At 37.2% G+C, this 23,938-nt stretch overlaps 1 protein-coding gene across 1 annotated transcript; it reads left to right on the top strand.

Moving 5' to 3' along the window:
- Window positions 1-7,418: 7,418 nt before the first annotated feature.
- Window positions 7,419-13,436, top strand: gpr183a (G protein-coupled receptor 183a). The gene is made up of 2 exons (XM_024285897.2): window positions 7,419-7,580; window positions 10,738-13,436. Exon 2 carries the CDS (start codon window positions 10,760-10,762, stop codon window positions 11,885-11,887), a length of 1,128 nt encoding a protein of 375 aa, XP_024141665.1. The 5' UTR covers window positions 7,419-7,580; window positions 10,738-10,759; the 3' UTR covers window positions 11,888-13,436.
- The last annotated feature ends 10,502 nt before the right edge of the window (window positions 13,437-23,938 follow it).

Genomic DNA, 23,938 nt, shown 5'->3' with positions numbered 1-23,938 from the left:
AGATATGCAGTTAATTCAGATTAAGCTTCATTCATCAAAAATCTTCTATTGACTTGAATTTGTATAAACTTAATACATTTAATTAATAGTAAATACACAGTTTTAAAGAGTAAATATTAGTTAAAAAATAAATAGTTGAAAGACATTTTTTAATTTTAATTGTATTATAAAAAAATAATTAAAAAAAGATTTTAAAAAAGAAAATACAAATAAAAAAAAATAATAATTTAATTTAATTGAGCTCAACAAATTTTTCCCTGTTAGTTCAAAATTCAACTAAATAAAGCATAGTTCAGATAATAACAATAGATCAGTAGAATATTAATCTCATATTCTTTAGATTATTTTGGGAAACATTCTCCATGTTCACTTTATTTAAATCAAAATCAGCTTTAAAAATGTGTGTTTTGTCCAATGAAGGATGAAAAAAATATTGATTTAAATCATCTCAATGATATACTTTTTTCACTGAAGCGTGACTATGAACTTTTAGAAGATAAAAAGGCAGTTCCACTTTTTTTTTAACAAATTAGGCAAAACTTGAATAAATCTGTATCTTTACATTATGCATGACAGTGCAGTGGTTTCCTCACAAAACCATACACAGCTTGGTTTGTTAGAAATTAGCTGGTTTTTACTTTTGTAGCTTTCTTGCATTGAATTGCTTTTGTGGCTGGCAGGGCACAGAGCCGTGTCGACAACCAGACTGTTTCAATAAAGATTTGCAGCTTTGATAAGGAAAGGGTGACGTGACTTCTGACTGATAAAGCCATTGGATGAGTAGTAATATATTACAAAAAGAAGATTTTAAGTCTAGATGTCATGACTCAACTTTAAGACGTCATCTGGAAAAATGAGAACCTTCCCCAACAAAGAGACAGTAAAATGTAAAAGGTAATTTTAATAAAAAAAAAATATTTTAAAGGGCATATATTATGCAAAATTAACGTTTAGGCTTCTAAGTGTACCACAGTGTTCATTCCTCACAATAAACAACCCCAGCATTGGTGAGAACCACCCCTTACAAGAAAAGTCTGCCCCCAACTCCGCCCCCCACGCTAACACACACTCACTTTCTCCGAGGAGCTACGGGTGATCGGCAAAATGCTTTCATTTTACACGCACAATACCATATTTCTTCCATTTGGGTCCCGTCTCCAATAGTTTTTTCAGAAAAACGCTGACACGCTGCAGATACCGACTCTAGGATGACATGATGAAATGGGCGGTACCCACAAGGAACGAAAGGCAGAGCCTTAAAGATCGAGGCATCTTACTTTGGAAAAGAGTTCACAATGTTAATTTTTTCTTTTGTGTACAGATGGTAGTATATGATCAAATATACAGTTGAACCAGAAGTTTACATAAAAACACACATGCTTTTTTTCTCACCATAAAAAATTGTCTTAAAAAATCCTGGTCTCATCATTCTGACATTTAAAAAATAAAAATAATTTTGTTAATTGTAATTGACCTAAAACAGGAAAAGTTTATTTTTATTTCATGTCTGACGGTGAGAAAAAAAAGCATATGCGTGTTTTTATGTGGTGTATGTAAACTTCTGATTTTAACTGTATATGGATACAGTTTACTCTGAAAGACTTAAAATAGCATGATATAATGCTCTTTAAGTAGTTTTACGTGTTTCTTTAAGGTGCCTTCAAACCAAACGTGATTTGCGTGACATTTGCATGCCTCCCCCCTTTTTTCGCCGTGCTGCAAAATTGCTGCCTCTCTGAGCATGACGCTGCGTCCACATTAGCTACCAGCTAATGTTTTTAGCATGATGGCTGTAAGTAATAAACTCAGTTAATTTCTCTCTTAGAATATGTGTAGGACACAAGTGATGTTGAGAAGTAAGGTTTATTTATTGTTAAGAGTTCTACAAAAAATCATGTCTCCATGTTTGGGTTTATGTGATTATTAAAAAAAAAAAAATCCTGGTACCGGGGGCTTCTATCTCACTCCGGTGGCTGTGTCTGTATGACAGCCACTTCCGCTGTGTTTCTGTGTCTCTGTGGCTGAACTTGAAGGCTTGCTGGCTAGTATTACCCCGAGGGGGAAAAAATAAAATTAGATGACCTTTTTCTTTTTTTTCCTTCTCTTTTCTTTAATATCTCGATGAAGCCCGAGCCGGCAGCCTCCGCATTCCGCTGCAAGTGGGTGGAAGGGGAACCCCACCCCCCAACCCCTCCCCGTCTTAGCCCTGTAGTCGAAGAATGTCGGGTTACTGATCCAAACTCATCAAAAACACTCCTGAATATGCTTTATAAAACATTTATTAAATGAATTATTGCTCAACATGAAATTTTTATTTTGTTTTTAATTCAGAACAAGAGACTGTGTTGCAGCAACAGCGTACTTTATGACACAAATGAGCAGTGAATCTCTGTGCTTTAAAACCAGGGGTGCATCCTTTCTCCGTCATTAAATAATTAACACCTGCTCCGGATGATAATTATTCTCCACCATTATCTTCTTCAGCATTTCAGGATTTTTTTCCCGGCCGCCTATGAGTCAGCTGATGCCATTTCTCCATGCAGGGGGGGTGGTTTGCGGAGATACACTTAAGCACCTCAGCAAAATGTGTTTTTGTGGCGAATCGGAAGAGTCACGTTACTGATAAAAAATGTGCGAATAAGTGAAACTGCGGATAAAGAAACACATATACGTGGGGAAACACTGTATTCATATTAAACAGCACATTCAAGCTTCCTAGGAAGTACCTCTGCAAACCAGCTCAACTTCAGAGACTTTTCAGTACATCAGGAAACATAGTAACATGTCAGTGCATGTTTGAAACCTTTAAATGTAAAAATGTTGTTTTTCCTTTCAAAGGACTTGCCATAGTAACACATACCTATATTGTTCTTTATTTTTCATTCCACCTCTGCCTTTTTTCTTCATTGTTCATATTAGTCTTAACCAGTACTATGGTGAATATTTGTTTAGGTAATTGGTCTTACCTTTTTTTTCTTCCTTTTTTAGTTATGTTGAATTATTTAAATAAAACTGTCACAATGAAATTCTAATGTTTTAGTGTTTTTGTTTTGCTATTTGTCCATCGCAGTTTCAAACAGATATCGTACATCGCAGATTTTTCTCATAGCGTGCAGGCCTATGTCAAATATTTATCAGTCTGACTGAACTGCCAGACTGATAACTGATAAAACTAAAAAGTGTTACCACAGAGAACAGCCTCCTCCAACTGTTCTAGAAGGTGGATGTGCCCTGTGTTGTACATGTGAAAGCTGAGACATATTTAACCAAATTTAGACATTTTTATCATATTAAGCAAACAAAGTTAGAATGTTTCCCTTATTACTGTAACCTTGTACTTTTCTATAACATTTCTTTATTGTAGAAGGATAAATAGATCACATCATGTTCTAAGTTTTGTTTTTTTTAATTTCACATTACTTTATTCCATCTAGATTGGAAAATGCCTCTCACTCCCTGAATCAGAGATTATTTTTAGCTAATTAACATTTTGTAGGTGTGATGAATATGCTAGGGTTCAAACGTTGCTTTAATTGTCTTTAGTTCCTGCAGTACAAGGGTAAATGCGGTAAACCAAAACTGGGGCAGTGAAACTGCACGTATCTCTGCTCCTCCAGGAGTCCAATCACCTTACTAAACACTGAAGCAGAGATTTTGATGAGAATTTAATGATAGTTTACATTTTCTTGCTTTAATCAGATCCTTTTCATTGTCAGTAGCATGGCACAGCTCACCATGCATCAGACCTGCTTGGTGTTTTGTTGAGCATCTGCCTTGTGGTGCAATTTGTGGCTATTTTCAGGAAGGAGTCGTCTGTGAAACAGTACAAACAAAACCTTCACAGGTGCATTTTTGTTCTGGGATTTCAAAAAAAAAAAAACCCCCTAGAAGGAACAGGGTAAGACACAATGTGCAGGATACCTGAATTGAGGTGAAAAACTTAAAACTTTCTCCATAGCGTGACAAAACCATGAAGAACTGGAGCAACATAACCATCAGATGACCTGAAAAATATGACCTCAAAACCACATACTTACTGTGAACACATACGAGGATGATCACTTTAAATTAGTTTGGCTGTGGATAGTTAGTAAATTGAGCCTGCTGTAACTGTAACGGGAAAACAAAAAATATTGTACATGTGACAAACAAGGTTAGATATTTCCATTGACTGTATATGAGAGCTGCTCAGCTCCTCCCCCTTGTAATCCAAACAGGAAGTACCTGCTCATACCAAGAAGCCAAAACCATTGACTTGTTTTGAGAAATAAACTCAATTACTCAGTGATTCTATTTGCCAGAAAAAACCTTTTTGCTCTCAGACCGTTTTTTTCTAAAGAGGTTCTTGATTTTTTGTCTGCAGTGCAAGTTACTCAAGCTATAAACTGAATCAGATGACTCAATTAAAGTATGTGGTCTCATGTTGAACGTTTGATTGATAGATTCCCCCAAACCCGCTTTGAAGGGGGTGTGGACTTCCAACAAGCTCTCTCCTGATTTGTGAGAGTGGTTGCCATAGAAATGATGACTCTGGCCTTCCTGGACCAATCACTGCTTCCTGAAGTTGTCTGGCTCCAACAAGGCAGCATCCGTACTGCAAATAAATGGCAGCTTTTGTTCTATATATATTTCACAGCTTTGGCCAAAAGGTATTCAGGTTACGTTTTCCTGCCGAGCAATACCAGTGTCCTTTATCTTAAGTTCCTTCATTGTTTGTGTCCTTATATTCCAGACTGTTACACAAGCCCTCGTCCACCCCATTCTCCACCTCTTTCTACCCTCGGGATGCCTCATCATTTCCATGGCAACCATCGATCCAGAAGTTAGGAGCTTGTCTAGCTATGTTTCAAAGTTTTACCAAAAAAATACTTTTTTTTGGATACATAAAACATTTAATGTCATATTAAAGTACCATATTTTCCTCCCTATAGTTCTAGATCTATAATTCTAGAGCCCGATTGTTGGAAGATACACGTTTGCAACGTTAGAGGTGTTAGCCAACCTCATTTGCAACACATAAAAAACAGTGATATTAACAAAAAAAGGTTACTTTGAATAGGCTAACACCCAACCTTGTTAGTAACACATAAAAAAAAATCAGAATGAATCCGTTAAAACAAATGTTTCTGTGACATGCTAACACCTAGCCTTGTTAATAACACGTAACAAAACAAAACAGAATGATACCGCTAAAACAAAAAAAAAGTTTTTGTCCCCATGCTAACACCCAACCTTGTTAGAGAAACACATAAAAAAAATGCAGTTAAAATGAACATTACTGTGACCATGCGATGCCCAACTTTTTTACTAAAATTAAGAAAAAAAAAAGATGATAGGCCACCACCAAAACAAACATTATCTGATCCCTCCTAAACATGAAGAGCCTTTCACAGCACAAGTATTTGGGACATTAGTCCTTCAAAGAGAAGGTACTACTACTGTAAAGTGGGTCTGGGTTTTCATGTGTTGTGTAAATATTTAAAATTATAGCAAGAAGCAAAACATTAAACTTAAAAATATGACAGATCACCTTCAAGGGCGATCAAAAGTAAGAACATTTTTGAAATATAAACAAATTCTAAATCTAATCTTAGTTTAACTCTTAGCTTTTCAATGCAGCACCTGAGACGCAACATTTCTGTTAACATATTAACTTTTTTTTCTTGTTTCCTTTTTGATAATCAGGCAGGCACTCAAAAGTGCTTCCAAGTAGGCTACAGTTTCCTGAGAACTTAGGTTTGATGAAGAGATAGCTGCCACTCTTCCTCTTCAGTGTGACGTGTGAAAGAAGCAAAAAAATGTTTTTTTTGAAAAAGATTGAGATTAGGAGGTTTTTTTGTTGTTATTGATTTGCTACTGTTTTGTCAGTGTTTTTTATCTTTGTGATTTAGGCGCCACCTGGGAAATTTTGTTTGCTCAGTCAGTGAGTTAAAAAAAAAAAAAAAAATTACTCAACAGGCTTTTCTGTGCTAAAAGTCATCAGCTACAAAAAATAATAGAACTCAGACTTTGTCTTTGTAATCTTGGGAGTTTTTAAAATTATTGTTTGCACTACACAGCAAAAACTTAAATTTAAAAAGGTCAAAAGACCATTATTTAAAGAAAGAAAATCTAATATTCTGTCTTTCAAGAAAAATTACATTATTAAGGACAATTTTCAGAAGCAAAATTTAGTTATTTTTCTGAAACATGTCTTAGTGTTTGTCTGTAGACCACACTACATCAAATGTTTTTTTAAAAAGATGTTTTTTTTACAATGATGAAATTAACAACAAGTGCAATATCATTGTTTTTATTAGATATAGATAGGATGATTTATGATACTGTCTATATTTTTTAATATGTAATTTATTGCTCACAACAATGTTATTTTAATATGCAAAACTATTGACACTAAAAAAAGCACTTTATTTACCTACTGTCTCAAATTTGATCCACATGTTTTTAACAGTTTTAAAAATAATAATAATCAAGTAGCCTATTAGCTTTTTTTAATAAGGCGAATAGTCAAAAAGTTAAAAACAATAATCTAGATATTCTCACTAAAAAGTTTTTTGAATCAGCTAAAATTGTCAAAAGTGTTTTTGAGATTTTACGGAAGCAGCTATTTTGAAATGAACAAGTAAAGCCCTTCTACTGCCCCTAGTGGAATGATGATGCACTACAGGGAGAAAACATGGACATTTTCTTACCCCATTGGCAGATGTTTTACTTATTTAAAATGTATCGTTTTCAAATTTTAAGATTTTTTTACTTATTCCATACGAGACCTGTTTTTGCAGTAAAGGTCTTTTCTTCTGCCTTTCAAAAAGGAGACAAAACCTTTCAGAATGACTGAGCCACAGCATTTGAAAAGGGCCTCAATCACCACATGTTCATGTTCTTACCCACATCTGACAACGTGACACTGTGCTAGAGTCAAAAGAGCAGATACTTCTAAAAAAGGAGTGACCAAAAAAAAAAAGAAAATCAAAGCAGATTAAAGTTGTTACGTCAGGAAAGACATATGGAAGTTCCCCTCATTACGTTAAACCATCATAGAATTTCTGAGAGAAATGTGTCTGTATGTGGGGGTTGATGACCTCACTAAAATACGTAAAAAAAATAAAAAAAATTCAAAACCTTCTGGCAGTGCAAATTTTACCATTTTGACCACATCCTCCCGTGAGAGTAACAAAGCACGGCATGATGTACAAACGTAGATTTCCCTTTTTCCAGATATTGCTTAACCCACACATACTTTATCAGTTTCAAAATGAGATCCCTTGACAGGTTTGCGTCTTAGTATTTAACTGTTTGTGTGTGATTGAAAAAAAAAAGGTGTCAAAAATCATAACTGTAGTGACACTCACGCAGAGTAAAAAGAGAGTGAGAGAGAGGAAGAGGAGAGATGACAGGATATTTTGTCGTCATGGTTACAGGCAGCCGATCTCGCTCTTGATTTGTGAGTGTCATGCTGTTGGAGGCAGCAGCGAGTGCTCACAGTAAGATAAGTCCTGGAGCAGCAGCAGACTTTACATGAGCGTTTTTGTGTTATCTGGATCAATGAGAGTGCCGTTAAACTGTCTGACATCTGTGAGGTGAGTGCTTTTATTCTCTTAAATTTTACTTTTTTAAATATTTGTTTCATTTTTCTCTTAACCCATAGTAAAATTGGATTCTGTTAGATATTACTAAAGCTTATTTTTGTCTGTTATTTGAAACTCACTGCTGCAAAAGCACCATTAAAATGGTGATTTTTGCAAAAGATTGAGTTTAACGTGGCTCTTTTACATCATCTTTGGAGTCCTTTTTTGGTCTAATACTAGACCCAACTTTTAAAAAGTTTTTGGCTTAACACATACCACTTTTTGCAGCTTTTTGGAGGTTAAAAACGTTCTTTTACAAAGTTTTATGAGAAAAAGGCTGCCCATCTGCCACACCTTCACCTTGGCATCTGTTAATAGCTCAGGAAACGTGTGCTTGTCCCGCACACGCCGCTACGGCGGAATGTGAATTTGGCTCAAACAATGCAACTTTCCAACGGCCCCACTTTAAGCCAGGGCACCAAGAGGAAGTGGACTTCCTCAAACACAAAGCCGTCTCTCAACGCCAGGTCTTTTGAGCGGGGTTCATGCTAAAAAGGAGCAGCTGCAGTCAGACATAGTAAATGTACCGTCCACCAACATCCTTTTGACTCCTTTTCTGCTAAACTTAAGCTGTAGACATCAGGAAATTTAGAGATTTATCTGGATTTATTAAGAAAAATTAATAAAAAAACATAAACATCCAGCTAGGATGAAAAGGTGCCTATTTTTTTTTACATATATTTAAGTTGAGAAACTGACTGTCATATTTGACAATTCATAGTTTTGTAATAGTTTATGTGTGACCACATGTTTGAAAAATTGGGTAACAGATGGCAACTTATCTTTTTATGACTTTTTGTTTTAAAAAAAAACACACAAGAGGGCACTGCACACCACAGAATCAATCTCCTTTTTGTCAGTTAATAGCTCCATTTGAATGGAAGTCAAAACGCTATTTCCATTTTAACACCTCGGATATTATCGCACATGGAAACAGTTTCATTTCACTAAGTCATGAAAAGTTGACTTTACCGATGCTTCCTTTGTGAAAGCAAGGTGGCGCGTGCGTGAGGCTGCATGTGTTCCTGTGGCGAGCATGGAGATGGACTAAAAGTTTCAGTTCAGCATGGAGGGCTTGATGTGTGACTTCGAATTTTGGTACTTGTAGCACAAAACGGTTGAAGTCACGGCACATGACAACAGAACTCCACTGTTTATGTTCTTTGATTTACTGTAACTTTTCAGCCGTTAACACGATCAACGGCATGGGCCGCTTTTCTTCTTCAGAATCATCTAGAATGACGTTGATCGTGTTAATGGTTAAAAAGTTACAGTATGTTAAAGATTTCATTTTTAAGCACCAGCCACGCTTCAGGTGTTAAAGGGTTAATATTGACCAAAAAACTGGAGTGTAAAAATGAATCGACTTATATTGCTACAGTCCAACCAGTTTGATCTATCTTAATCAAATTGTCCTATACTAGGGGTCTGCGCTTATCAAAATGCACAATATTTACACCTTTTTGTCAATTAAACATTGATTTATAAATGTGACTTAAATGTTACAGTAGTTAAATTACAATTATTATATGTATAACAGTTGTAACTTCTTTTACTTGTGACAGCAGCACACACAAGTTCCTTTCAAAATAAAATCCGCCCTGTGTCCAAAAAAGGTCCTCCTGCTCAATTGAATTCAGTTGTATTTATACAGTCCAATATCACAATGCAATTGTCTCGGTGGGCTTACCGGTAACTGTACAAAGACAAATATAAACAGTAGCTGGTTGCTAAACTAAACTAACTAAGTTAACCTGCCCTTAGACCCTCCTTCTAAATGAGGAAAAACTCTTAAAAAACCCAATTTTGGGAAAAAATAAGAAACCTCAGGGATGACATGAAGGAGGGATCCTCTTCCAGGACGGACAGGCGATATACCAGGATTGTTAAATGAGAATTAGCTTATATAGCTATTCAACTAAATGTTTAAATAGTGTAGCAGGTGGGCTTTATCCAGATGGGCTGGGGGCCAGACGTGTCAGAGGTGAGGTTCACTGCCAAGAACAGAAAAGCCACCTGGAATCTCTCCCACTCCGAGAGGTGAAACGAGCCAGTGACGAGGTCCACTGCCAGGAGCAGGAGCACAGATGAATTTCCTGGAAACTGAAGTCTCTCCCGCTCTCCCCGGAGGGGAGTGGGAAAGAAGGAACAACATATGAATCACAGTGCACCAACATTGGCATGCAGAACTAATTGAGAAATGAATAATAAAGAATAGAGGAGAGGAGAAGTAGAGGATTTCCTGCTGGAGCAGCTTTACCTAAATTAAAAATGCAAGACAGTCGAAAATTATTTTTTAAGATTTTGGTCTTCCACCATTTTTTCCCTTTTACTCTCAGATATAAACAACATTTTTTTAGTCAAAAAAATAAAAACAAAAAAATGTCAAAACATTTAGAATAAACTGTGATTTTTATTGTCATTCTCTAATATGTGAGGCGAAAAAAACACATAACTCCACATAATTTTTTAATCATTTTAATTGCATTTGTTCAGAACTTCAACCACTTTTTTTACCAAGATAAAACAGCATTTGGAGTCTTTTGAGTAATTATAAAATAAAACACAAATTTAAAGAACATTTCTACAGAAGTTCTGACCATAAATTCAACGTTGTTATTTGACATGTTAAAAACCTAAACAAAAATGACCAAACTTAAAGGACAACTAAACCCTAAATCAGGGTTAGGGTTAGGGGTAGGGGACCCTGGTCCTCAAGAGCCTGGTCCTTCCAGCATGTTTTCCAATATACCCTGCTCTGGCATGTTATTATTGGCTAGACACACCTGAACCAACATCATTAGCATTTTTTTATTGAAGCTAAAGAGCCACAATAATGGGATAAAAAGCCACGTATGATTTTGAAGCCACAGGTTACAGACCCCTTCCCTATCATTAAAGAATCAACTAAAAACACCATAAATTGATTATATTGACAATTAAAAAATTGCTAAAGACGTCCTGGATCGACTTTAGGTCAGTATATCGGATCAAAAATGAACCAATATTGACTATGGATCGTATCGTCAACCACAAACGAGGATATGAATTGAATTGTTGTTGAAGTGAATTGTTAGAAAATATTTCTATTTTATGTCTTGTTTTTCAGTTGCTGGTGCTAAAACATCAGGATGGCCTCTGACATCACACTCGGAACCTCAAACTTCACACCAAATAATAATTACCTCCAAAACACGACTTGTGACACCCTGTACGACCATCGCCAGTATGCCCGGGTCCTCATGCCTCTGCTGTACTGCATCGTGTTCTTTGTGGGGCTGCTGGGAAACTGCCTCGCCCTCCACGTCATCCGCCTCAATGCGAAGAAGATCAACTCCACCACCTTGTACTCTCTCAATCTAGTCATCTCGGACATCCTCTTCACCCTGTCTCTGCCTGTCAGGATAGTCTACTATGCTCAGGGCTTCCACTGGACTCTGGGGGAGGCCATGTGCAAGATCTCCGGCATCATCTTCTACATGAACACCTACGCCGGCGTCAACTTCATGACCTGCCTCAGCGTGGATCGTTTCATCGCCGTGGTCTTGCCGCTTCGCTTCGCCCGACTCAGGAAAGTCAGTAACGTGCGGTATATTTGTGTTGGCGTGTGGGTGCTGGTCCTGGCTCAGACCTTACCGCTGCTGAGCATGGAACTGAGCAACAAGGAGAAGGATGGCTACATCACCTGCATGGAATACCCACGCTTAGACCAGCTGGATAATATTGCCACCATGCTCATCGGCGCGGTCTTCCTGGGTTACGTCATCCCTGTGATCACCATCTTGGTCTGTTACTCAGTCTTGTGCTTCAAGCTGCGCCTAACAGCCAAAACCAACCATCTGACGGAAAAATCCGGCCGCAGTCGCAAAGCCATCGGCGTCATCTGCTGCGTGTCTCTGGTGTTTGTGGTGTGCTACAGCCCCTACCACATCGACATCCTGCAGTACATGATTCGCAAGCTGGTTTCCAGTCCCGACTGTGCAGACCTCACCGCCTTCCAGGTGTCGCTGCACATCACCGTGTGCCTGATGAACCTGAACTCCTGCCTGGACCCGTTCATCTACTTCTTTGCATGTAAGGGCTACAAAAGGAAACTCTTGAAGATACTGAAGATGCACGTCAGCATCTCCTTCTCCAGTGCGGTGAGGATGTCGCCCGATGGCTCCTCCAAGGACTTTGTAGACGGCAACAAGATCCAACTCCACAGCTCCACGGTGGTGGCGACAAGCGAGCGAGCATCAGACAGGAGATTATACTGAGCAGAGTCAAGCAGAGAACAACTCAAGAGAACTTTGATGTCTCCACTCGAGCAGTGCCTCACAGTCACTCCAGCTGGAATGAACTGGAATTCAATGGGACTACTCTGTTTAACCTGTTTTGAATGGTAAATTCACCTACTTTTTTATTTTCTGTTTGAATTTTGTGGACTGTAGTGATGTCAGAACAAGCCGTTTCTTCAAAAAGCAATGAAAGTCTGGCATTTGAACCTTCAAACCACAAGCCTTTCACACTCTCTTTGTTGCGTCAAAGAACTCAACTCTGACCTGAATTTTTGTCCAGACTTGGATCAGCCAGCAGACACAGTATTATGAACCAAGACTGAGTCTTAGGTGTTTTCTTGGAGTTTCATTTCAGCCCACAGGTGTTAACTCTGAGGAAAACAGAACCCAAAGTCACACTTCCTGTAACACAAATACCAGGTTAAAATGGGAGCAAAAATTAATGTGTTTTTCACCTTGTTAACATGTAAGTTTGTATTTCTTTGTACATGAAAAGGAACCAATTATCTTTTGTAGTAGGTTTATGTAAAAACTTTTATTTTTATCTTTTTTTTCTTATTCAGGAGATTTTTTTTTATTATTTTTTTTTATCAAACTCAAAATTGGGACAGATCTTTTTTTGGCAATGTACTTCCAAACCAATGATCAACCTCCGTTTGATGGTTGTGCTTATTATCATTATTATTTTTAATTTATTTATAAGGAGCAAACAGTTCTCATGTTTGTAGTACCTCAGATCAGCCGTGGATGAATCCTGATTATTTTGCTGATTATTCAGAAAAATGAGATGACACAAAGCAAAGGTGTTAAAAAGTTGATCTATTTGTTTTCCACATGTAGATGACTGCTGTCATCTGCATTCATGATCAAGCCAGTTATTTTTTCAAAAAAAAAAAAGACAACAGGTGGTGGCAAAAAAATCTTGAAGATCTTGCCAAAGCTTCCCCATTGTCCATTGTGCGGTGGCAGTTGTATATGTATTCGTAGCAATAAAGGGATAGGCTTAAATAAGCATTTGCATCTGCCTATCCCCTTTTCAAACATGTATTTATTGAATTTGACTGTTCTTTTATAAAAGGCGACTGCATTGATTTTTTTTTTTTTAAGTAATTGTTTTTGTAATATTGTATGTGTTAGAAATATGTATATGTGTATACATATTGTCTTTGATATGACTCAGTTATGGATTTGAACTAACAAACTTCCATTCTCAGGACAGACATTTAACCATAATGCCACTGAGGTGGTTAGGATACAAATTTACTTGTTTTTTTTTTGTTTTTTTATTATTATTAATTTGTATAGAATCAGCAGAGTTTTAGACTTTTTTAGTCAGGTTGTCACTCCGAGGGCACAGTGGGTAGCACTTTTCAACAACCCAACGTTTAGCTTGACAATGGCAACAGTTGTATACTTCACATGAAAATTCCTTTTTATTTTACTTCTATGAGCCTCAAGCTATGCTGTACAGCCACACCCGTGGTTCCAGTTGTAAATATCACTTGAATAAATGTGTTGAGACCTGGAATCTTGATATGTGCAAAAACATTTCATGACAGACGCTGCAACCCCAACAAACCCCACAAAATAATTTTACTGTCATGTCAAAAAGGGTAAAAGCAACCATTTTGTTGCTGTTGGAATAAGTGCTGGGCGATATGGAAAAAAAATTATAATTTTTTACATCACAATAATGAATGAATAGCGATATATATCACGGTATACCACAATAAAGTATATTTTCAGCTATTCTCTGAAAAAAATTGACAAAAAATATCATTACTTGCTTTTCTCTGACTTTAGTTTGTCAAGTAACATGTTACTGAATCACTACAAATGAGAAACATTTTCTGCACAACAGTTTAAAATACTTTTTTTGCACAAAAGTCCAGGAATAAAAATGTACAAATGAAAACAATAGAAGAGAAATGGCACGATAGACACTCTATCACCCACATGATATGTATCATCATATCGCCCAGCACTAGTTGGAACGGCTTTTTTGATTATTTATTTACTTTCTTGTTTTTTTTTATAATCAATTGTTTTGTATGTATAATAAAAATAAAAGTTGTTCATAAATTTGCCAAACATTTATAAACATGAGTATGCAGCTGTATTTAGAAATACATATTTTCTTTAATTTGTAGTCATTAAAAGAAAAACAATTGTATTTGTTAATTAATTAAAGAATAAATGGATGGAGAATATAGGATTGGCTGCAACGCCTCCTCAGTGAACAGTTTGTGCAGCAAATCTCCATCCTCAGATTTAAAGAGGACACAGATTCACACGCCAGCAGCTCTGACCTACTAAAGTCATGCACATCGGATGCACCAGTCTTTTCAGATCGCTGATCACAGCAGAGACTACCTTATACACCACTCTCAGTTGTCTGGGCTTGAACCTCTGATAGTTTAGTTTGACCTTGGACAAAATAAAGGTTTCAAGTCTGACAGAAATTCAGGATTATCATCCTACTTTTTAACAAACATCTTAGATAAAAGCATAAATATCAACTTAAATACTTTTTTTTCTCTAAATGAGATTATCTTTCCTAACATTTCTGTTGCTTTAGTGTTTTCCTTGTGGTCCTGCTCCACTCCAATGTGGTAAATACAGTTTTCACACATGAATATGTGCTAAATAACTCAACCCCTGTTCACAATTTTAAGTGGTCTGAATGTAGATCCTGTACTGAAACTCCGCTGTGGTTTTTAGAGACAGTTATAGATCAATAACCACGTCGACATCTCCTGAGCTGCTCTATGATTCTCTATTTAAATATATGTCAACATGACAACATTAAACATGCACAAATAGAATGGGAGCTTGTAAATCAATGTGGTTTTTATTGTCTAAAGTTTAGAACTAAACCGCCTCTCATTTATAAACCGCAGAGGTGATTTAAACCTTTGAGTGAAAAGGTGTGAATGCGCAGCACTGCTCCTTTGTTTTCACCCCCGTGTCTCTGTTGCTGAACTGAACAGACGTCCTAAATATCCGAACTGTTCAGCTCAGTTTTACCTCCGTTAAAGTTTACAGTTGATACTTTTCTGTAGAAAAAAAAGGTTTAACAAATATTTTTTCTTTTACTTCTTAATTTTTTGGTGGACTAATATAAAAAGTTGTTGGTCTCAGTTATGGGTGACGGGAAGGGGGGAGGGATGCTTTAATATCATTTGTGTTATTTGTTTCTGTGTTTCCACAGATATAAAAGGAGGATAGCATCTATTTTCTCCTAAAAGACTGAATGGTACCTTTGTGGTTTAAGACGATGACATAATGATTTGATCTGTCCTTTGAAAAAAAAGTGAGTTTCCCTTCACTATGACAGAGTCATTATTTTAGGCACATTTTTGTTTTGAAGAGTGCAGGAAGCTCAGAACACCTTTCACTGTCAAAGAGCTTTTTGAAGTGCTTTGCACCCGAACATGTCGCATGTTTTTAAAGCATGATCACAGAGATCACACACAAAAAAAATCAGAGTGTAAAAGATCTGACACCTAACTTCTGTTTAGGCTGTGAATTATTCATAAACCAGCTGTAGTGACTCTGTGTGACAGCCACAAGTTAAGAGGATCGGATCTGGATCAGCTTAAAACTCTAGTACAAATGACTTTTTTTTGGGGGGGGGGGGATTTGTTAATCGAACAGCTTTTAGAAAAATTTGAAAATTTTCCTAATTATCTGATGCGCCTTAACAATGTTTGTGCTTATTGAATTCCATTGAAAAATGTGTCAAAATGTTGTAGTTCGACTTGTGTCCTTCAACTGTTTGTTAACTAGTTAAAGTTTGAGTTAGTTTACCTTCTTTCCCCTTTACTGCTTTCTCACATCTTACTTTATAACATTTAGAAAATTAAAAAAATATATATATATATTTAATAAAAGATCCATAATGGAGGGGTAAAAGAGCCATGTGGTTCCTGAACAGCAGATTGCAGACCCATGCTCTAGTTATCAGTGTTCTGCCTCCTTACTGATCATGTGGAAATGTTACTTCAGCATTATCTTAAAATTCCACTCCGATCATCTTTTGATCTATTTTCATATCATCCCTAGTGGTCTTTTTATTAGTGGCAAGTCTATTAGTTCAGACAGGAACTAAGCACAGCTAAAAGTCCACAAAGCCAGATCAGGGTCAGACAGGCAGAGGTCAATCACCTGGGGTCAGCATGGGGTCATCCAAGAAGAGACTGGAGTTGTGAGAATCCAGACAGTCAGGGTAGGCAACCAGAGTCACTGCAGGGTCAGAAACAGAAGATCAGATCCAGGTAGAACCGCTCAGTAATGCAGGCCGAGCAGCACAAACAATACTTCACACAGAGCGAGGCTCTGTGCTCTGCTTAAGTGTCCTGTGGTTGATTAACTAATGAGAGGCAGGTGAGCGGCATCCAGGAACTGTGCGCTGGGGTTGCTGGGAGATGTAGTGCAGTGGGTACTCTGGAAATGGCTCCCGCTGGTGACCAGAGGGGGAGACAGAGTGCTGACTCCTGACAATATATGCTCTATGTGTCAGAAAAATGCTACACAAACATGTTAAAAACACAAAAAATATATATATTAATCTTCATGATCTTCGAGGTGAGTGTTTTGCAGAATCAAGTAGTTTAGAAAAGGGTGTAGCTCCATCTGCAAAAGGAAAACCAAGTTCCTGGTCCCTGAACATGAAGAGGAACATTGTGTTCAGCCTAGATTTTCCCAGTGGGCTAGAGTTTTATTACAAAGAAGATTTAGCAAAAAAAACTAATCTTACTTCTAATTATGTTTATGATAAAATGTCATCAGTTGGACGAATTTATTCTCCAGAATTTTAAAATGTTGAGCTTTTTAATCATTAATTTATGGTTACAACTGCATCCCTTTATCTGAAGCCACAGAGAAGTGAATAATCCACATTGATGAAATACAGTTTCTTCACATTTACTTTCACCATTGGGATTTGATTTAGTACCAACTGTTGGTTTATCTGTGCAAAAGTATTATGGAAAAGCACTGCAGTCCAAACTTCCCGTCACTGTGAAAGTAAAACTTGCAAACTAAGCAAAAATGCAAACTAGTTGCTGACACAGCACCTGTCTGTGTTGTAACCAGTTTTGCCACTCTCACCGCATCTCCATCACTAAATACAGGCGCTATACAGTAATATAAGTCACACTCTTTGACTTCAACTGATTTGTCACGTGTGATATTTTATTAAAATGTTGGAGTGGATGGATCCAAATTTAATCCACAAAAGTGTTATTAATAATTATTTCATCGTCTGCCTGGCATGACAGTGGAAAAGCAGCGCTAAGACACCAAACTCATTTCATTAATGTCTCCTGAAAATGATCAATTTTCTGTTTCTGTCGACATCACACATAGAGCTGCTTGCAATGACTTTGCAGGGCTGGCACTGGGCGTTCTTTTCACAACCGTTAGTTAGTGTGAAATTTGATCACCGCAAACATCAGCTGCAGTGCGGAGCCTCGGTAGGTCGGAGGTGACATGGTGTCAGCAGACGTGAGAAAGCAGAAAATGGAAGCTTTTGTTAAACAGGTGCAGACCCTTATAAAATATCTAAAATTACTATCTTATGAAAAGATTTTCTTTAAATGAACCAAAGAAAAATGATCTTACCAAGAAATTCTATTTTGAAATAAAAAATTATCTTCACTAACACAGGTTTTCTCAGACTTAGATTATTTTTCATGTAAAAAACTTTCATGATAAAAATATTTTTCTTGCAATAAGCAAAAGTATTTGTACTTTCTTAAGATTGAGTTTTGCGATGTAGATGATTCAGCTTCTTGTGAGTGAGCTGTGCTTAATTGCTTACAGACGTTCTTACAGTTACTCTTTTTTCTGATAGTCCATCTTTATCACTAAACTGAATGGTATAGGGCAGTGGTGTTAACTTATTTGGTTCACAACCTGTCTGATCTCAACTGGGTCGAGCCAGTAACATAATAGCAAAATAACCTTTAGTCAACTTGTTATCTGTAGCTTTATTTTTGTTTTTTCTCAGTGGGAACAATGCCTCAAACAAGCTAGTAGCTTAGTCACTTATTATTATTATTCAAGCTATTATTATTATTATCTTTATGTCAGTAATATTTTGGCAATTGTGGTGTCACACCTGATAATTTTTATAGCAACTTAAAAGCAGTGAGGTTGGCGAGGAACCTAACTGCATCTTAAAGTGGCACGCCCATGCTAATGTATTTCTTGATCTCTTTTTAAGCCGGTATTTCTTTTCCTGCGCTTCCCCTAGTGGCGGAATTGCACATTGCTGCCATTTCTTTAAATAGCCTTATCTCTCCACAGAAATGGGCTAGAAACTTCTTCTTCTTTTTTTTTTTCCAACATCCTTATATTTTTTTCTCTTCGTGACTGGGCCGGATTAAACCATATGTCGGGCTGGATGCGGCCCGCGGGCCGGACATTTGACACCCCTGGTTTAGGGGGATATAAAACTGAAGGAAATATTGCTGCTGTGCTTGAGCATAAAACATTTTCTTCCATCTTCATTTTAGTGTCAACTGAAACTCTGCCTGAGAAACAGTCGTTTATCTTTTATGTGGCAACCGCCAAAAAGTGTCTGTGGTTTTAGTTAATTAGAAGAGTCTTGAACATTTGCGTCTTGGTATCAAGTTTATTATCTTTCTTCACCTTTAGCGCACATTTCCTGTTACTGTTTCCTGTTACTGAAACCATGAAACAATCAAAATAACAACTTAACTATATATTTTTTATCTGTGGTAAAAGGAAGAACACCAGATCACTTCTCAGCTTCTGTAGCTTTGAAAATTGAGTTTATGGGTTTTTCCAACCAGATACAGGTATGGATGGACCCCAAGTGCAGTGCGACTCAAACTAAGGAATTATATTAATAATAAAATGAAATTGAGGCTGCTAGTGGCGTTTGCCCCACATGCCCCGTCCCCACTAGCTGAGTGGCTGCTGCACGCCACTCACTCTCTCTCACCCTGCCACCTTTGCTAGAGCTAAATGTGACAAATTCATTAAAAAATAACAAAAAACTTCTTTGCCAGGAGTGGCAAAGAAATCTAGAAAAATCTGCAAAAGTAAACTTTTGGATTCCTTTGGTAATGTAGATTTTTTTTGTTAACCGCGCCCAAATTCCTACTTATCATTTCATATGTGATATTGTTTTGTTCAGCTTGAGCCAGAGGTTAATGCATGACATTTTCACAGTATTCTGGTACAAAATATGCGGGCATGCAACAAAGGAACGTCACTTTTGTTAGCTCGCCATGCTAACGCCGTTCAAAATGTAGAAACTTTGCAACCAAAACTTTTTTTCTAGGTAGTTTCCCAGTGATGCTCGAGAAGTTAGGAGGCAATTGATGGAAAAACCTAAGATGGGTTGTCGCTGGTTCTAAAACAGATTTTTTTTTTTTTTGATTCAAGATGGCGGCCTCTTCCTGAGGTCAAAGGTCAACAAAACTTTGGTTGTGGTGTAGACTTAACTTGTGGTGTGAGTGTCAAAATTCATGAAGATCACACAAACAAGTTTTTTCATATTGTGGGAGACTAAAAATCACCAAAAGTCAAGTCGTAGGTTCTGTAGCCATTCCATGATATTGTCAAAACTTCCTTAAGATATCCACATTGACTGTATATAGAGAACTGGACAGGGCGAGTCTGACCTTACCCATAGAAAATGCTGTACTTCTGGCTCCAGCAAAATTTAGCCAATTCTATTTCCCTTTTTTCTGTGATACGGAGGCCGCCATGTTGGATCCAGACAACAGTGATTGGTCAGTCTGAGTCATGTTTCTATGGGAACTACAGGTACCAATCCAGAATGAGCTTGTTGGAAGTCCACCACTGGGGAGAGTCTGTCAATCAAACGTTCGACGTGAGGCCAAAGGGGACCAGATGCTTTTACGGAGCAATCTGATTGGTCCATTTCTAACTTGAAAAACTTCATCCATCTTCTTGTCCGCTTCTTCCCTTTCGGGGTCGCGGGGGTGCCGGAGCCTATCCCAGCTACTGAAGGGCGAAGGCGGGGTACACCCTGGACAGGTCGCCAGTTTGTCTCAGGGCCTCAATCACACACACATTCACTCTCACATTCACACCTAGGGGCAATTTAGAGTCACCAATGAACCTATGAAGCATGTTTTTGGACGGTGGGAGGAAGCCGGAGTCCCCGGTGAAAACCCACGCATGCACGGGGAGAACATGCAAACTCCACACAGAAAGGTCCCAGCCGGGACTTGAACCGGGGCCTTCTTGCTGTGAGGCGAGAGCGCTAACCACTGCGCCACCGTCCAGCCCACTTGAAAAACTTGTGATGAATAAAAAATATTGTGAAAAAAACATTAGGATGATCAAGAAGATGTAATGAAAAAGGTATCACAGTAAGAATGGTTATTCTGACCAGTATAACAACTGAGCAATAGCTTTTTATTTCTCAGTTGAAGTCTATGGGATTTTGACTTCATGGAACCAGCAGGTACAGAACTTCCTGTTTGGAATGCCAGGGGGGAGGGGTCACTCAATCCAGTTCTCTGTGTACAGTCAATGGATATACACGTGTTTTGGTTTCATTAGTGATTTTGAAATATGATTTTTTAACTCCAAAAGGGATTCTGGTCCCATTCATTTTTATGGTTTCTCCTGCTTTTATGTTATCATTTTTTGAGGAGGATTTTCACTGTACCAAAAATTCCCGTTTTTCTAATATTAAAGTCTTACATTTTTGCACAAAGACGGAATAAAAAAAGAATTTTAAAAAAACAACATGGTACTAGTACTCCAGGACTGCAGTGATTCATAAATATGCGTTTATTTCAATCAGAACAGCTCTTAAAAATGAGAAAAGTTTCAATATTTGCCCAGAAAGCTGCCATAATTTCTTCAGAAAGTAAAAAATTCAAAATGCTGTCTTTTTTTCCTTTTAATTTGACTGACATTGACAGTTTCTCTGTGCCACTGTGGCTTCCTTTCAGATATGCAAACAGCTCAGCAGTCCTAACCAAACTCTGCTCACAGTTAAAGGTCAGATTTAATCAGAGTTACCATAATGTACACAAGCAGATGGGCTGCCGTAAGACCTCAGTTCACATGATGTGAAAGACACAGCGGTTGAGTTGGTTGACACACTGTACCGAAACAAAAGGCCTCAAACTTGTAGTGGTTGCAGCAAAAAGACATTTATAAATATATTGCACAGCAGCAACACAAAATCTGGTAGTTTGATACATCATAGAGCACGAAAACAACTTTGTAACTAATCAGTATAAAGTATCAGATTCTGATTAAATGAAAACCTCCCAAAAGTCAATAAAAGTCAGAAAAGTGTGATTCTTTTAAATCAAGTGTGCTGAGTTACGATATTTAAAGAGTGAACAAACAACAAAATGCAAATAAATATCACATTACGCTCAAACGTCCAAAATTTTTTATATAAGGCTTCATTTGCAATAAATATTGCTTTTAATCCATCAAAAAATGCCATCTGCTTTATCATCTTCTATTGGTAGCTTCTGTTTTTATAACTAGACGAGTGTTTGTTCCACCGCAATCAGCTGAAGTCATCAGAATGTGACTCATTACTGACATAAGTAGTGTGAGAAAAGTTTGGTTGTTCTGATCCAAACACAAGTCTATGCTCATAAAGAGCAAAACGGAATTTTACAAGAAAAAGATTCTAATCAATAAAGTTCTTCAACAGCAAAATAATCTTAGTTTAGGAAAACAAGTTATAGGAACTAAAATTTGATTCTTAACATCAGGATTCTTGGTGAGATTGTTGTGAAACAGATTAGCGACCTGTCCAGGGTGCCTGGGATAGGCTCCAGCAACCCAGTGACCCCTAAAGGGATATGAAAATGGATGGATTTTTTTTTTATTTATTTAATGAAAATCTGCCAATAGGGTAAGAATTTCTAAATTATTTCCAAAGATCCTGTTTTTGCAATATTTTCAGTAAGAAGGATTTCAGTTATTGCACCACTAAGCTGAATGGTTCAGTGTAAAACATGGAAGAAAACCATTCATGGTTGATATAGTCTTTTGTTATAGTCCTTCATGGATCAACATCTGCTCCCGTCTTCTAGGACTGCTTAGACAGAGTCCCACACAGCCCTCATGGCTGCAGGAAGTACTTCCTGGGCCTCATCAAAGTGGTGGAACATGGTAAACGACTCATGACCTAATTTGCAAAACCGACTCTGAATGCAGTTATAAAAGGTGATTGTTTTTCCTTTTTCTTTGTTCTCCTCCCAACTCTCCTCCGTTATCAGCGGCTTTTCTTTACTGTTTTGTTTAATAACTGATGTTTCTCCTGATGGTTCCTGGTGTTTTGCATGAGAGTTCAAACGGGACAAGTCCACTCGAGTGATTTTGCATCGGCTGGGACACTTAAAACGAAACCCATATCTTCTGATATTTGCATAGGAAGCAGTCGGGCTTACCTTCTGTGCTTTAGGGGAGTATTAGTTTGCTGTCTGGAGAAAATGAAACGGAATATTTCAAAAATGTCATGTTCTTTACTATGAATGTTCATAAATGTTGAGTTTATACGGAGGAGGTCCTTGAGGCTACGTTTACACCTCATCACGCGGCCACTACCAATAAAAATGCATCTAAAATACACATCATCCCCTCAAGTTTCTACAACCATCTTTACACTCGACTTACAAAGCGTGGAGGCATGGAACCCACATTAAAAGTGAAACCAGGTTGAACTTTGACCAATCAGGGACTCTGATTTTATAATGATGTATAGATGACATCCATTTCCATTCATAGAATTGTAATTTTTTAAATTTTTGTGGTTTGTGTCTGACCAAGTCTTTTATTTATCGGAACAGAGCTGTGAAAGTAAAAGCTTGAAGAGAGATTCACACCACGCTGAGATTATATGTGGCAGATATGAAAACAGTAGAAAAAGAAGAAAGGAAGAGGAAGACCCTCCCATCATGCCTAGTCTGAACGTGGCAATAGAAAAAGAGTTTCTAGTGGCCTAAAGACATTTAAAAGGGACTCTGAACATTTTGAGATTGTTTGTGAAATAATTTGCATTGTTGTTTTATTTGTTTATTTTTTGTTGTTCTATTTCAGAAAAAAACGAAATAAAAAAAATAATAATATTTTTGAGTTGGAGATGTTGGATTAAGGCGAAGAATTTTAGGTTTGCTGTAGGAGCACTAAGACTAAATAAAATTAATTATATTTATGAAAGGTAAAATATTGCTTCAAAGTGCATTACAGGCCAGAGTGTACATTTCTAATGATAAGACATCTGGTAAAAAGTTTGAACTCTCATTGAAAAGGTGACAGAAAACAACCAACATTAAAAAAATAAAATAAACTTTTGATTCGGTTAACCTATTCCAAGCGTCAAATACTGAAATAAATTATACAAAACACAGATATAAGTGACCCAGTTCAGATTCCAATTTATTAAAATATAAATAAAAATGTGCAAACATGTTAAAAGGTTCTGCCATCTTTGTAGCAATGTAATTACCCAAAATCATAAATAGACTTTTTTTTTGCAGGAATGCATACAGCACACACATATCACATTGGATTGATTGAATATAGTGATTATCAATTAAAGTCTAGAGTTTGATTTGTGGCTTTAAATAGAAGATTTTAATTAAAAAGGCTAAAATCAAATCCCATAAATGCATCACATATTGTTGCTTAAATAAATTCATTTTTTAGAAAAAAATATGGCAACTTTATTAAGATACACACATTGAAGTATTAATCACATGCAAACAACAGGGTCTTCTTTACACTTCAGGGGCCCGTTTCAAGAAGCAGGTTCAACAAATTTAGAGTTCGAACCTGAACTTAGAGTCACTGGACTCAAAATTCTCAAACTCAGGGTTTTCGGTTCCAGAACAGCTGAAAATGTTTGATTCAATCAACTTGAAGTTGTCAGAACCAGAATTAGGTGTGAGCGTCGCGACCATCAATGGAGCAAAGACAGCATGATTCACCATGGCAACGGGGACAAACAGCTGAGTTACGTACTTCCGGCGACGGAAATTGATAAGT

This window comes from Oryzias melastigma, linkage group LG21, assembly GCF_002922805.2.
Source record: "Oryzias melastigma strain HK-1 linkage group LG21, ASM292280v2, whole genome shotgun sequence".
Classification (NCBI taxonomy): domain Eukaryota; kingdom Metazoa; phylum Chordata; class Actinopteri; order Beloniformes; family Adrianichthyidae; genus Oryzias; species Oryzias melastigma.
Note: the sequence above shows the minus strand (reverse complement) of the source record. Positions and strands in the feature narration are given on the sequence as shown.

What these genes read in the sequence shown, in the direction of transcription:
- gpr183a (XM_024285897.2), top strand. Translation starts at nt 10,760, where the DNA reads ATGGCCTCTGACATCACACTCGGAACCTCAAACTTCACACCAAATAAT.